Genomic DNA, 16,111 nt, shown 5'->3' on the forward strand with positions numbered 1-16,111 from the left:
CCTCTCCCGCGGTTGCCGGGGCAACGCCGGGACGCGCTAGCCCTTAGCTCGGGCTCCGCGCCTGATACGCGAGGCGCGGAAAGCAGGCGGGGAGTTTCAGTGGGGCCTGTGGTCATGGCCTCGCTACGCACTGCCAACTCCCGGCTGAGGAACTACTTCAAAGAGAACTACATTCCTCAGGTCTGCGAGGTACTGGAGCCACGTGGCGGCGGAGTTACCAGAGGGGAGAATCCGAAGATATCTGGGAGGAGCTGGGGTTTAGCCGCAGAGGGAGCGGAGGGATTCTGGGGCGGAATGGGACAGGATGAGGTTAGCCTTGAGCAGGGTGGCGATCTGGGCTGAAGATACAGATCAGAAAGGAGAGGACAGAGGGAGGTGATGGTGGCTGAAAGGGGGGAATGGGTGACCTAACTCGGGGAGAAAGTACAGGGTCCCGGGGCAGAAACCCCAAACTCCAAACTTTAAGGTTTGGGCGCATGGGGCGCGAGAGGGGCCTGAGGACAAGAGAAGTGCGAAAGCAGTGCCCTAGAAACAGAGGAGGAATATCCGAAGAGTGTGGCTTTATGAAGAGAGAGGGCAATAGTGCCCCCTAAGGTGAGGTATAGTGGATTTGGCACACGGTGAGCCTGGGGTTTCAATGGAGTGGTGAAGGCAGAAGATAGAGACCTCTCGACGGAAGGTAGCCGGCCCTTTGTGAGGGGAAAGACCCCACCACCGGGATTGCCTTAAACAGCAGACTGTTCCCTACCCCCACCATTATAACAGGAAGGGAGGAAGGAGGACAGGAGAGGGTGGATAGGTTTTGTAGTTTTGGGGGTAGGAAGCCAAGAAAGTTCTGTGGTGACTTCCATTTTCTCTACAAATATTTGGTAAGATATTTGCTAAGAATTATATGTTTGGGTGGAGTTGGAGGCTGCAGAAGGGGTTTTGAGCAGAAATAAAGTATGTGGAGAATGACAGGGAGAGAGGTCTAGCTAGGGAAGGAAAGAACCAGGCAGTATTGAGAGGCCCGCTTGGGATAATAACTCCTATACAGTTGGGAGTGCAATTTGGTACAGCCTTTTTGGATGGTAATTTAGACATATTGTTGATCAAACATTTCATTTCTAGGGATCCACTCTAGAGGTATACTCTCACATGTACCCAGAAAGCTGTCCAAGGATATTCATTATAGTGAAAATCATAAAGAACTTATATATGAATGAGAGAATGGGCTAGTATATAAAGTATATGTGTACCTTTTCAAAACAAAAGCCATCCAAGACACATTTAAAAAGAAGGGGGAAAAAATGCAAGTTGTCCCAGAAGTGTCTACAATTGACTCTACTCATATATTTATGTGTCCATATCTATCTACAGTTAAAACAATAACGCATGCATAGAACATATTGCAACACTATTGACAGCAAATGTTTGTTTTAGGAGAGAACCCTAATTTTTTGTTCTATATAGATCTGTATTGTTTTAGTTTTTTTCTGATGAGTTTGATTCATGTTTTACTTCAATTATATTTAAAATATCTGGAGAGCATGGTACTCATCTTCCCCATTGTGTGACTTTTCTTAAGCAGCAGTCAGTAAACCACATGTAGATACAGCAATAAGAGTTGATTTCAACCAGGATAGGTGTTTGCCAGGCATATAGTATGGAAGGGCAGTGGCAAAGGAACTAAGCTTTTCAGAGTGCCTGATGGGCCAAGGAACTGGGTGGGAAATGAGAGTAGGATGTGAGATTGATCTATGGGCAGAAAGTGAAGGTTCCTAAGGAGTGAAGAGGTGTAAAGGGAGTAATTGAGTGAGGGAACTGGAAAAGTAGGAGGTAGGGATCAGGAAGTGGAATATTTGTATTTAAGATTTAAGGCAGAGTGATGACTCAGTCCAGGTTGGCTGTGGAGTAGGTAGCAGAAGTGGACTTGAGTTGAGGGTCAGGGAACATCAGGGAAGTGATAGCCTCTCCTCATCTTGCTCTCCACTTGCCATAACACTCAGAAGCTGCCAGAGTAATCCCTGGCTCCTCCTTTGGGTAAAAGCATCCTTTGCTCACCAGCCTACCAGGTTGCTTTGCTCCCAGAAGAAAGAGGCCCTCAGAAGTGCCCTTGGCCTAAGGTGACATTCTCATGACTCTCAGGAGTCCTTCACTCACTTCTGCTACCATGTTACCAATAGGCACAAGAGAGCAGTTTTCTGGGGGCTCACACTCCCACCTTAACTTGGTTAACCCACTAACCCCAGGAGACTATCAGGATAAATCTCATTGTGCCTTATATTCCTGCACAGCTATTCATCTAATCCAATTTGCCAGGACTGGCTATTTTCCAAAACCCATCTTCTACAAGCTTTGGAATGTGTGTGTGTGTGTGTGTGTGTGTGTGTGTGTACACACACACACACACACACACACACACACACACATATACACACACATATTATCATGGATTCTCTGTGTATTTAACCTCTTCTGAACTTCACCTACCTATCCTAAATAAAACCTGGATATCATTTCCCTGAAAACCCTCGCATGGAAGCTGATTTAAAACAAACAAAACAAACAAAACAAAACAAAACAAAACAAAACAAAACAAAACCCCTGCTTCACTTACTGGGCTACTGATTCTAATTGATGACGGTTTTCATCAGTTTTAGAAAATTGTGGATCATTTCAAACAATGCTTCTACCCAGTTCTCTCTACTCCTTCTGGGACTCCAATCATAAATATGTTAGGTTTGGTTTTTTTGTTCTGTTTTGTTTTTTCCCTATTTTTCTCTTTGTACTTGTTTGGATATTTTTCACTGATTGTCTTTAAGTTTATTGATTCCGTTTTATGCTGTGTCCAGTCTACTGTTAAATATATCAAATGAGTTTTTAATTTCAAACAGTGTTTTCCAGTTTTAGAATGTCAGTCTTTTTTTATACATTCCAATCAAAATTCTGCATCTTTTCATCCATTTTGTCTACCATTTCCTGCTTTCATTAATATGTTGTTATTTTAAAATCATTGTTAAGATGAACAACTTAGAAGTCTCACGGAATGGGATGATTGTTTGAAACTGGGTTATGGGTACACAGGGGTTCATTATACTCTTGTTTACTTTCTCTGTGTTTGAAGTTTTCTATAATAAGAAGTTACAAGAGAGTAATGGCTGGGTGTTTTTTCTCATAATGTATGTAACTAGGGATGGATGGAATAATAGGTTTCATTTGGCTGTATAGTCATTTTCTATTTGCTGTATCAATTATCCATTGCTATGTAATACAACTATAAAACTTAGTGACTTAAAACAGCAGGAATCATTTTGTTTGCTCAAAAATCTGAATTCTGATAAGGTTTTTCAGTTTTTCTCTGCTCCATGTGGTACCATCTGGGGTGATGGACAGGGGTTAAAGGTCCACTTTTATTTTTTAATTTAATTTAATTTAATTTAATTTAGTGTGTGTGTGTGTGTGTGTGTGTGTGTATGTGTGTTTGCCACTGTGCAGACTATCCCCAGCAAGCCCATGGGCATAGAGACTTTCTCTGATTACCTGCCTCCAAGCCATTATTGCTGTGGGACATGAGACAATGATGGCCCTTGAAGTTATCAAGGCAGTAGATAAGAAGTCATCCCCTGCCAGCAAGGTCCCAAGTCAACGGTATTGAAGCATGTCCTCTAAGATCCACTTTTAAGATGGTTTGCTCACATGCCTGGCCAGCTGGTGCTGGGTGTTGGCTGGGAGTTCAGCTATGTCTGTGAGCTGGGAGGCTTGGTTTCTCCATATGGGCCTCTTCATGAGCTGCTTGGACGCCCGCACAGTATGGTGGCTCAGTTCTAAGAGCAAATGTTTCTAAAGAGAACCAGGTATGTTCAATTCAAGTTCATTAGGTAACTTATTTTTTTTGAGCAACAGATTAGGCTCTTGACACCAGCCAGCCTTTTTTTCTTAGGGGATGGTAAGTGTGGTAAGCTAAGGAGGGTACATTAGATCATTCCATCAGCAAATATTTGCTGGGCATCTACCATGTGTTAGTAGAAAATACCTCAATGGCTTTAGCCACTTGCAGCTGTGAATTTGAAGCTGTTTCTAGCCCAAACTTTTCTCCTGCATTCTCTGTGCATTTGTCTATTTGGGTGTCCTATAAATACATACATTAAAGAAATAAAAATAAATAGGTGAAGTTAATTTAAAAAATTGTTAATGCTTATTTATTTTTGAGAGAGATTGTGAGTGGAACAGGTGCAGAGAGAGCTGGGACAGAGGATCTGAAGCAAGCTCCGCCCTGACAGCAGAGAGCCTGATGCAGGGCTCGACCCACAAACTGTGGGATCCTGACCTGCGCTGAAGTCAGACCCTCAGCTGACTGAGCTAGCCCCGGTGAAGTTAATTTTAATATATTTTAGAAAAACAATCTGTCCAGAATATTATCATTTCAACATGGACTCAATGTGAAATCACATTATGTCTTAGAATTGGATGTGTATTTTACACTTACGTCCCATCTCAATTTGGACCACCATGTCTGAAGTACTCAGTAGCCATGTGTAAATAGTAGCTACTATATTGGACAATGCAGGTCTAGAATGTATTTACATATTTAATAAATCAAGGAAAATTACCCCGACCCAGAAGTGATCACTGTGTCTCTAAGTAAGTTTGTTCTTTTCAAGAGCACAAAGCTTCTGGAACTTCAGGGAGAGTCTGAGTGGCACAGTGAGGGTAGAGGGGCTATAATGGCCAGTCAGCTTGGTGACTTACAACGATCAGTGGAGTCACACATAGGACAGCTATTCTCACATACACCAAAGGAAATTGATGTCTAGGTTCAAATCTTCAAGAATCACCATAATTAGATTTTATTGTGAAAATGAAAGAAGTGATGAGAGCATTCTATCAACTGAATGTTGGGTCTCCCCAAATTCATCTGTTGAAACCTAATGTTCCATGTGATAGTATTTGGAGGTGGGGACTTTGTCAGTGATTAAGTCATGAGGCAGAGCCCTCATGAGTGGGATCAGTTCCCTTATAACAGATGCCCCACAGAAATCCCTTGCCCACCTATGATGTGAGGGCACTATGAGAAGATGGCCGTCTATGAACCAGGAATCAGCTCTCACCAGGCACAGGATCTTCTTGTACTTTGATCTTGGACTTCCCAGCCTCTAGAAATAAATTTCTCTTGTTTGTAAGTCACCCAATCTATGGTGTTGTATTACAGAAGCCCTAATGGACTAGGAGACTAGGTCATGGACTAACTGTTGAAATGACTTATTTGTTTTAAATCACAAAACGCTCTATATCTGTAGCTGAGAAGGTCTCTAGGGGAGACTGGGGGACATGAATGGAGATTCAACAAGTGGCCTTGCTTCTGTCTTTCTGAATTTATCATTCCTTTGGGGTTCTCTCTTTGGACACTGATATATCTGCCTCCCTAATCCTATCTAAATGAAGTCTGTCCCAATAAAGGACAAGTAAAGTGTATGCAAAATCAAAGATGGCTAGTGTCTTTGTCTGCTTGGGCTGCCATAACAAAGTACCATTACACTGGGTGGCTTAAACCACAGAACTTTGTTTTCTCACAGTTTTGGAGGCTGAAAGTCTGAGACCAGTGTGCCAGCATGGTGAGGTTCTGGTGATGGCCTTCATCCTGGCTTGCAGGTGGCTGTCTTCTCACTGTGTCTTCACATGGCAGAGACAGAGAGCAAGTTGTCTGGTGTCTCTTTTTATAACAGTGCTAATCCCATCATGAGGACCCAACTCTCACAACCTTACCTAACCCTAATTACCACCCAAAGGCCCCATCTCCAAATATCATCACAACGAAGACATGAATTTTGAGGGAACACAATTAGCCCGTAGTGGCTAGTAAATGTAAGAAAATTAACCCCACTGACAAAAACAAAATGTAGATGAAATGAATTACTGTTTTCCACCTGTCAAATCAAAAATTTTATTATTCTCTGTGTTGGCAAGGTAAAATGGACACTCACATTGGCTGTTAATAAGAGTGTAAATTGATAAGACGTTTTTAGAAAGCAATTTTGAGATATGTATGAAGAGCTTCAAGACACACCTTCTGATTCTATATTCTTCTAGAAATCTATCCTGAAAAAATAGAGATGAAGATATGTACATTTCATCATTATTAATAAAAATTAACATTATATCCTATAATTTTTAATACTGGGAAAAAGTTAGAAATAACCCAAATGGCCAACCATTTAGAAATTATTAAACATTTATGGTACTACTTTTTTTCTTCTTCTTTTAAAAAATTTTTTTTAATCTTTATTTTTGAGAGAGAGAGAGAGAGAGAGAGACATAGAATCTGAACCAGGCTCCAGGCTCTGAGCTGTCAGCACAGAGCCTGATGCAAGGCTCAAACTCACAGATCGTGAGATCATGACCTGAGCCGAAGTCAGACATTTAACCAACAGAGCCACCCAGGCACCCCGGTACTATTTTTTGCAATAGATTATCAACCAACCTCAGTACATGATGGTTTGAGAATTTTGGGGAGACATGGAAAAATGTTCACAACATAATGACCAGCCAAGGAAAAAAAAAGATATACAAAAAAAAAAAAAAGAATATACAACAATATATAATCCTGATTTTAATGTGTACAATTATCATTTTAAAATTTAATTTGTTAAAAATATATGCACTGAGGAAAGAAACTAAAATTTTCTTTAGAGGTTATTTCTGGTTGGCAGGATGATGGTTGAGTTGTATTTTCTTCTTTGTATTTTCTCTGAATTTTCCAAATTGCATAGATCACATGTTATTTTTATAGTCAGAAAAAAATGTTCATATATTAACTGAAATGCTGGTCTAACTGTAGTAAAAATGCCCCCTTTTTTGCTTTCCCATACTATTAGCAAATAAACTAGAAAGCAATAAAGAAAACACAGGGAGCATAAAAGCGTTTATTACTGGGAAGTGCTGGTTTCTCATCCCAGGTACAGCTGGTTGGCCTGTTGCAGACCTGCGTCTGGTCTCCCTGGATTGAGCGCCCTTTTGCCTCAGGCCACGTAGATGAGGTCTCCTGGATACCCCATTTCCTAGATGGGCCAGTCTCTGTCCCAGCTAGCACTGTCATAAAACCCTCTTCCTCAGGTTCGGTTTCCAGATAGCCCTGTGTGTGCCTAATTGCATACTGACAGATTTCCAAAGGTTTGGTTTTGTTTTCTGTTAGCAGAATCCCAGGGTTCTAACGACTCCTACAAGGAACACTGTATAGCTGGAGAAAGGGCATCGGGAAGAAGAGAGCTCGTCTTCTTCCCCTTATACACTCACCCTACAACACCAAAGAGCAGCTCTGCTTTTATCTGGATATATTTTGGGATTCCCATGAGGTTGTTTTGGGTTTTTTTTTAAGATTTTTTTTTCTGACTAAAAAAAAAATGTATTTGAAATCACTGTGACCAATCACCATAGTTCTGTCAGGAAAATGATCTCTTCCTTCATGGTTCATGTTCTCATGTGTCTTTTCTTTCCCTCATGGACAACCAGTATCTAATATGGCTTCCATGCAAACCTACATGTATTGTTTGTGCAAGAGGTACAAACATCGAGATACAGAATGGCTGTGGGTTTTGTTTTTTTAGACCATGGAGTCAAGTACTTTGTAAACTTTAATTTTAGGTTTGAAGTAAATGAACTAATTGATCAAATACTTGGAAATCTGTGCAATAAGAGATTTACTCTCTACATACTATTTTTTAATTCAGGAAAAATATATTTTAGAAATTCCACGTTTTTAAAAAACATCTGCATGTGGACACTCAGAGCCTGCACCTAGATAGAATTGTGGGAAAACTGAGTATTGTCTTCTGATTTCTCACTCACTAGATTCTCTCTCTGAGATAGTTCTTAGAATTCTGAAATACTTCATCCCACTACTGTTGGAATCTCCTTCCTTGGAAATATTCCTTACAAAAGACATTTGTATTTTAAAAGGTATTAAGATAGCAATACACAATGAAGCCTTATTATTTTTGAGAGAGCGAGAGAGAGAGAGAGAGCACAAGCGGGGAAGGCAAGAAAGGGAGGGAGACACAGAACCAGAACACAGGTTCTGAGCTGTCAGTACAGAACCTGATGCGGGGCTCGAACCCACAGACCGTGAGGTCATGACGTGAGCCGAAATCGGATACTCAACTGACTGAGCCACCCAGTGGCCCCAACATTGGCAATAATATTTAGAAATCCATTTCTTCTTCAATTTTCTACTAGGCAGAAGTCAGCATGGTCCCAGGATGGGTGAGATACTATGGGTATAGTGTCTACCAAATTAGTAAACAGCTGTACATAGCAATTGTCTCTGAGAGCAGAAAAGTGCTCTGCAAATTGTTAGCTCAGATTTCGGTTTAACATTTAGTTTGCAAAACTAGATATTCCCAGCAGAGGGCGTATTTAAGTTACAAATCAAAATTTTTTTTGCAAAGTTTTCTATTTTTAGAAATAAGTGTTTTTTTTTTATTTTTATGATTTTTATTCATCTTTTATGCTTTATATTTCTTTCATGATAGCTTCCAATTTGTATTTTGAGAATATTGCATTTATTTCTAAATTACATAGATTCTGTTACCGGGGATTTTTTTTTTTTTTTTTTGGAGTTTATTTTTGAGAGATAGAGACAGAGTGTGAACAGGGGAGGAGCAGAGAGAGAGGGAGACACAGAACTCAAAGCAGGCTCCAGGCTCTAAACTGTCAGCACAGAGCCTGATGCGGGGCTGGAACTCACGAACTGTGAGATCATGACCTGAGCTGAAGTCGGATGCTCAACTGACTGAGCCACCCAGGCGCCCCTGGGGATTTTTTTTAGGAACTAATTGCTGCAAATATTTACTAGAGATGCAAGAATCAGGAATTATTGAATATGGAGCAAGAGACCGCCAGCCAATGCAGGAGAGAAGGAACTGATCTATTAACTCCTTTTACTGGACCTTGGGGATAGACGTATCTTTTGAGGGCAGTTGTTTGCTGCGTTCCCTTAGCCCAGTCAGCCAACTCACAGATGCATTTCCAGAGGCAAATTTGTGGAACACTTAAATAACCAAAAAGTATACAATGATTATTTCTCCAGTAACAGTTTACTTATTTAGGGATTAAACAGCTGGTGACCACCAGCAGGTATCAGAATCCATTGTCTTGCTCTCACCTCACGGAGACTGGGTCTCCTCACATGTCCCACCTGCCTTAAAACCCCTCAGGTTCTAGTGTTGAGGGACATCTTCTCTCGCTGATGTTCCTCCTGAATGGCTGAAGCCAGCTGACCCTTTTAAATAATCTTCAGTATACTTTGAGTTATAGAGTTTCTAAAATAAAAAATTGACACCTTCTATTTAAATGTCAAGAAGACACAGAAACTCTTTTGTTCTCAAATTGTTAACTTAGTAACTTCTGTAGAAACTGATTAAGAGTTCCCCTCCAATGACACAATAGCATGCCAACTCCATTTCTACCATAATGGGATGGCAAGAATTTGTGAGATGTCACTTGGAGCTTGTTTGCAAGGGGAGGGAGCTAGAAGCGACTTTGAACAGAGACTTAAACCTTATTCCTAAGAAAAGGGGTTTCTGTAACTGTGTGATTCTGACATTGCATTTTTATTTTTTTTTATTTTTTTATTTTTTAATGTTTATTTTAGAGAGAGAGAGAGAATGGGGGATGGGCAGAGAGAGAGGGAGACAGATTTGAAGCGGGCTCTGCGCTGACAGCAGAGAGCCTGATGTGGGGCTCAGACCCACAAACTGCGAGATTGTGACCTGAGCCAAAGTCCAACGCTCAACCGACTGAGTCACCCAGGCGCCCCTGACATTGCATTTTTTTTTTTTTATTTTTTTATTTTTTCAACGTTTTTTATTTATTTTTGGGATAGAGAGAGACAGAGCATGAACGGGGGAGGGGCAGAGAGAGAGGGAGACACAGAATCGGAAACAGGCTCCAGGCTCTGAGCCATCAGCCCAGAGCCTGACGCGGGGCTCAAACTCACGGACCGCGAGATCGTGACCTGGCTGAAGTCGGACGCTTAACCGACTGCGCCACCCAGGCGCCCCTCCTGACATTGCATTTTTAAAAGCAGTCTCATCTTGGGGTGCCTGAGTGACTCAGTTGGTTGAATGTCAGTCTCTAGATTTTGGCTCAGGTCATGATCCCAGGGTCGTGGGATCAAGCCCCATGTGGGGGTCCCCACTGGACATGGTGTCTGCTTAAGATTCTCTCTCTCTCTCTCTCTCTCTCTCTCTCTCTCTCTCTCCCCCTCTCCCTCTGCCCTTTCCCCACTCATGCACATACATGCTCTCTCTCTCTTTCTCTAAAAATTAAATGAAAAATTAAAAATAAATAAATAAATAAAAATAAAAGCAATCTCATCTAAAACAAATAAGGTGAAAACTATATGTTGATTTTTCTACCATTAATTTAAAAGAAGAATGTCTTTCTAGTTTGCATAAAAATAAAATATTTCAAGGGGAGCATGGGTGGCTCAGTCAGTTTAAGGGTCTGACTCTTGATTTCGGCTCAGGTTATGATCCCAGGGTCCTGGGATGGAGCCCCATGTGGGGCTATGCGCTGGGTGTGGAGCCTGCTTAAGATTCTTTCTCTCTCTCTCTCTCTTTTCTCTCCCCCTCCCTTCCCTGAACGTGTTCTCAGCATGCACTCTCTCTCTTTAAAATAATAAAAAAAAATGAATAAGGGAACAACCAAATAATAAATGAATGAATGAATGAATGAATAAATAAATAAATAAATAAATATTTCCAGATAGTTAACGTGAAAAAACCCCTCGAGTTCTGGAGGAAGATATACATGCAAACAATTTTGCATGAGTGCAATGCTATGGGCACGGGAGGAGCCCTGTGTTTGTAGTTTAAAAACCTTCTCACTTTATGTACCACCTGGCCCTACTTTGCCTCATCTGTGAAATCCAGAAATAAGAACATAACCTCTAAAAGTCAAGGTCAACTCTAGTGGGATTTTGGGAAGCAAAATGAACTGTGACTCTCTGATGTTTGGCTGTCTGCGACATTTGGCCATGTGACTGGTCTTGCTGGGGTTTGCTTCTGAATGGCCTAGAGAAGTCTAGAGGAGAGAGGAAGACCCTGTCCCAGGTCCCAGTATAAAATTCTGGCTATGTCTGCTTCTCTCTCATCAGAACCCTTTACTCCAGCCAAACTGGTCTCTGCCCCTGAGGTGTTGCTCTTGCCAAGAGAAAGACCCTATTTGCAAACCATCTGCTCAGTACTTGCTACCTGGAAGTTTCTCCCACTGCCCAGGGCCTCACAAGGCTTTTGTAATCACTTTATCTCTGTACTGGGGAAGCAATTGATTTTTGCATTGCTACTTAGGCCCTTAGTATATTTTACTATATTTATCTGCAGTATCTGGAAAGTCAAATAAGTCTTGCTCCCTTGAGTATCTAAGTGTCTCATAGATAATTACTACTTTGCTATTTATATTTAAACTATTGTTCTATCAAGTTCTCTCTCCTAATCCTTTCCCCCAAATGTATTTGTTCTAATCTCTTCCATCAGGCTTGGTATAAAGTCAATCTCTCTGTCATCACACTGGCCTCTGAATGGTACAAGGGAATAGTTTTGAATTTCTTTTCTCTTTGGTCAAGTATTTGGCTCTACAGGAGGTGATGATTATCAGTGAATGGCTTGTTACCATAATCATCTATGGAGTGTTTATTTTATACTAGAAACTATTCAAAATACTTTTCATATATTAGCTCATTTAATTCTCATGATAGACCTATGATATGTGTACCTTTATGATATGTATAGGGAAGGAAATAAGAACAGAGAAGTAATTGTCAGAGCTTCCCCACTGGGAGATTGCAGATCCAGAATTTACAGCTAGTGGAACCCAAGCACTGCATTATCTTGCTCCTGGAAAGATGGATGGTAGTTGAAAGGAGTAGAAACAATGGTCCTGGATAAACCCATGTTTGTCATCAGTCCCCATACATCTTTCAGAATATTTGAGAAAGACTGGGGACTGAGTTAGACAGAGCCAAAAGCAAGTGGAAGATTGCACAATTATTTTGTGAAAATACAAGCTTCAGAAAGCCAATTTAGATCTTTTTAAGTCATGGTGTTTTTTGTCCTTGATTGTGTAAGTTTTTACTTAGAAACCTAGCGATAATAATTGCTAATTAATAATAATTAATGTGTTTTTGACAGCCAAACATTCATCTTGTGGGAATTTTGCATAATTTTGCCTCTGCAAAACTAATGGTTTTGCAATTTTTATTTTCATTGGGCGGAAAAAAAGCTAGTGATTCACTAATTATGTTTTCTTATTGGCAGATAGCTATACGCTGTTTACACATTAATATATAAAGCCTTAGCCTATTTTATTTTGCCCAGTGGGAAACTGAACAATGAGATATCTTGTGCAAAAAGTGAACATTTGAACTATGCTAGTTCCATATGCCTTTATTATCATTCCAGAGACTTTTCCTCTCAACTTGATTTGACTTCTGCAAGATAACTTTTCAGGAGAAGTAGTTTCCTAATCTGTGGAACTTAGAAATATAAAGAAATAATTTCTTGTATTCATTAATCAGATCCCAACTTTCTTAAAAATCACCTCAAGGCACCAATCCTCAGACTTCAGTGTGTAGAGGAATCACCTGGGGAGCTCATCAAAATGCAGCTTCCCAGGCCCCATCTTCAGAGACCAATTCACTCCCCAGGTGATTCCAATGCAGATATCCTCAGGGTGCCAGAATGGAATGCAGGATGTGGTAAGTGCGGAATGGAGAAACTCAGCACTCTGGGGACTCAGGCACAGCAGTGCCAGAAAGCAGATGGGCCTTTCATGGGACTATTCAGGGAGCTGTCTGAAGTCTGGCTTCCACGTAATAGAAGACTTCCGGCCTTGGGTAACAGAATGCTATTCATATCCATCTTGCAACTGTGGTGAGAATCACTGACCTCCTGTGCAATTATATTCTGTAGGTCTAGGGGAGAAAGAAGTCAGTCAGCAGATGGCTAAGTGCTCACTGTGAACATCTGGGGTGGGGCTCGGTCAGGAGGCAGAGCTGGAGAAGGAGAGACATGTAGGTCTAACCACTTTGCCGTAGTCTTGAGGGCTGGGTTCTCAGCCTGCAGCCTGTACACTAAAAGGGGGACATGGAGCTAATTGCAAAGGGAGAACTATGTTGTGCAGGGTCCAGTCAGGGGAAATTATCCAATTTATTCCTTCTGGAAGAACACTATGAGAACTGCTAAGAGACTAAGGCAGGACTTCCAGGCCTGGATCTGCTGACACTTGGTCCATGGAGGTGGGAAGATCCCTGCATGACCCAGTGGGTGAAATTACTTTGTTCACAAGTGAGTGAGCAGGAAAAAAGCCAGTGAGAATAGGCCCTCTGTAAAAGAACGGCCTCTCCACCTCCACCCCCAGTCCTGCCCCATGCACACTAGACCCTGCCTGCAGGCAGTGAACCAAAATGGCAAAGAGAAATGTCTAAGGAGGATTCCAGGTGGTTTCTGTGGGATGTGTGCTGTAAACTGTTTTCTCTGCCTCAAATGGAGAAATATTCTCCATTTTGGGAAAACTCAATGCGGAAAGTAAGATGGCAACAGCTTTCTGAGTTCATATATGTACTTTAATTTTTTTTTTTTAATGTTTATTTATTTTGGAGAGAGAGAGAGACAGAATGCGAGTGTGGGAGGTGCAGAGAGAAAGGGAGACACAGAATCTGAAGCAGGCTGCAGGCTCTGAGCTGTCAGCACAGAACCCGACGTGGGTTCAAACCCACAAACCCAAGATCATGACCTGAGCCGAAGTCGGACGCTTAACCGACTGAGCCACACAGGCGCCCCTCATATATGTACTTTAAATATCCAGATCCAGTAAGCCATTTGTTTCCCACCTTTGTGAACTATGCTACAAGCTTGCTTTCTTTCTTCTTTCTTTTTCTTTCTTTTTCTTTCTTTCTTTCTTTCTTTCTTTCTTTCTTTCTTTCTTTTTTAAGTTTTATTTATTTAAGTAATCTCTACACCCAATGTGGGGCTTGAACTCACAACTCCAAGATCAAGAGTCACATGCTCTTCCAAATGAGCCAGCCAGGGGCCCCATAAGCTATAATTTTTCAAATATATGTTCTGTAGATGTTGTGAGTGATAAAATACAAATTTTTTAAAAAGACTCTTTGAATTTGTAATAGATTTTGAGGGTGGATTTTCTCAATAACTTTTGTGGTTGGGTCTGAAGAGATTTTTGACGTTAAAAAGGAGGACTTCATACTAAAAAGGGGTAGACACCACTGATCAAAATATCACAACTGTGTCTTCAATTTGACTCCAAAATACCGCCCATCGAATGTAAAACACTGAGCAGCAACTCCATTGTGTCATTTAGAATGGATTTTTTTTTAAGTAGTAAAGGTGAAACTTCATTTGTTAGACTTTTAACAAAATATGAACACTGGATAAATAAAGGAGTGTCTATAAGGTACGCTTATTTAAAAAACTGTCACATTGGGGTGCCTAGGTGGCTCAGTTGGTTGAGCATTTCACTTCAGCTCAGGTCATGATCTCATGGTTTGTGAGTTTGACCCTCACATCTGGCTCTCTACTGGTAGAAAAGAGTCTGCTTTGGTCCTCTATCCCCTTCTCTCTCTACCCCTTCCCACCTCTTCCTCTCTTTCTCAAAAATAAATAAAAATATATTTAAAAAAAAACCTATCACTTTATTTGATTCTGTAATTGTAGGAGAGAAACCTATTTGTTGCTTAGTAAGAACACGCACATCCAGGGGTGCCTGGGGGGCTCAGTTGATTAAGTGTCCAACTTTGACTTAGGTCATGGTCTCACAGTTTGTTGGTTCGAGCCCCACATCCCGCTCTGTGCTGATGGCTCAAAGCCTGGAGCTTGGTTTAGATTCTGTGTCTCCCCCACCCCTTTTTGCCCCTCCCCCACTAGTGCTCTGTCTCTGTCTTTCAAAATAAATAAATGTTAAAAAAAAAAAAGAACATGCACATCCAGAAAGAGTGATTCTGTTTCATTTTCCCTAGGCTCTGTTATGTGGCCTACTTACTACATGTCCTGAGGATCCGCTGAAATATTTACAGAAAATGATCATTACTATAATGGAAAATGGTCTCGAAAGTCTTCTCTGGTGAGTATTGTTTTGCTTTATGGTAGGGAGATATTTTATTCTGAATGTAAAACACTCACTATAGAGTACCAAAAGAAGTCTTCTAATCTCAGGATGGTTAAGGAATCCCTCCATAGGCTTTTTAAAAATGTTTATTTCTTTTTGAGAGAGAGAGAGAGAGAGACAGAGAGAGAGACAGAGAGAGAGACAGAGTGCGAGTGGGGCAGGGGAAGAGAGAGAGGGAGACACAGAATCCAAAGCAGCTCCAGGCTCTGAGCTGTCAGCACAGAGCCTGACGTGGGGCTCGAACTCACAGACCGTAAGATCATGACCTAAGGCCAAGTCAGACACTTAGCTGACTGAGGCACCCAGACGCCCCCTTTCATAGGCTTTTAAGTCTGAAAGACTTCAATAGGAACAATTTCCCCACTGGTTCTTAACTTGAGAAATATAGCCCTCTCTCATCAATAATGTGCTTGTAGGGCAGTTATTTCAAGTTGGGGATGAGGAAAAAGAGGCATACTCTCTTGGGGGGGCACAGCAAAATCTGGAGGAGGGGTGGTTGACAAAGTCCTGCAGTAGGTTTTGATATACTTCTCCCAAGGGGAGGTGTCTCCTCCTTCCCCTCCCTTCAACTCCACCCATAGAATCATGGATTCAAATCACTGATTTAATTATGGAACTAACTACTATGAAATGAAATGTTTGACTGTGTTTTATGATTTTATCAAAGGGATATGTGCATTGATCCATCAATGAGGCCAAAAATTCGGAGGTTGTCTGAAACTTACATGGAACAACTTTTTGGACTGGATGATCAACTGGTCAGTATTAGTAATCAGACATTCTAAAATATACATCCCAAGTTTTGATGGAAGTTCTCAAATAGATTTTAGATTTTATAAGATGTATGAGGTCAAACTGTTTTTGAATTGGGGACACTCAGAGAAGTGAAGGAATATCACCCCCCCCCCAACACCCTGCACACAACCACATTCATAGTAAACTTCCCAAATTT

The 16,111-nt window shown here is 41.2% G+C and overlaps 1 protein-coding gene across 4 annotated transcripts in view; it reads left to right on the forward strand.

Annotated features, from left to right (window-relative positions):
• Nucleotides 1-48: 48 nt before the first annotated feature.
• Nucleotides 49-16,111, forward strand: part of FBXL13 (F-box and leucine rich repeat protein 13) — a 209,275-nt gene continuing 193,212 nt past the window's right edge. For 2 of the 4 annotated variants that reach the window (XM_042916087.1, XM_042916105.1), the window contains exons 1-3: nucleotides 49-189; nucleotides 15,011-15,114; nucleotides 15,827-15,917. In XM_042916087.1, coding sequence (XP_042772021.1) covers nucleotides 115-189; nucleotides 15,011-15,114; nucleotides 15,827-15,917 — 270 coding nt within the window. In that variant the 5' untranslated portion in view covers nucleotides 49-114. Of the gene's footprint in view, nucleotides 190-373; nucleotides 595-15,010; nucleotides 15,115-15,826; nucleotides 15,918-16,111 lie in introns of those variants that run through there. The other 2 variants (XM_042916095.1, XM_042916099.1) reach the window with 2 other exon arrangements.

This window comes from Panthera leo, chromosome A2, assembly GCF_018350215.1.
Source record: "Panthera leo isolate Ple1 chromosome A2, P.leo_Ple1_pat1.1, whole genome shotgun sequence".
Lineage (NCBI taxonomy): Eukaryota > Metazoa > Chordata > Mammalia > Carnivora > Felidae > Panthera > Panthera leo.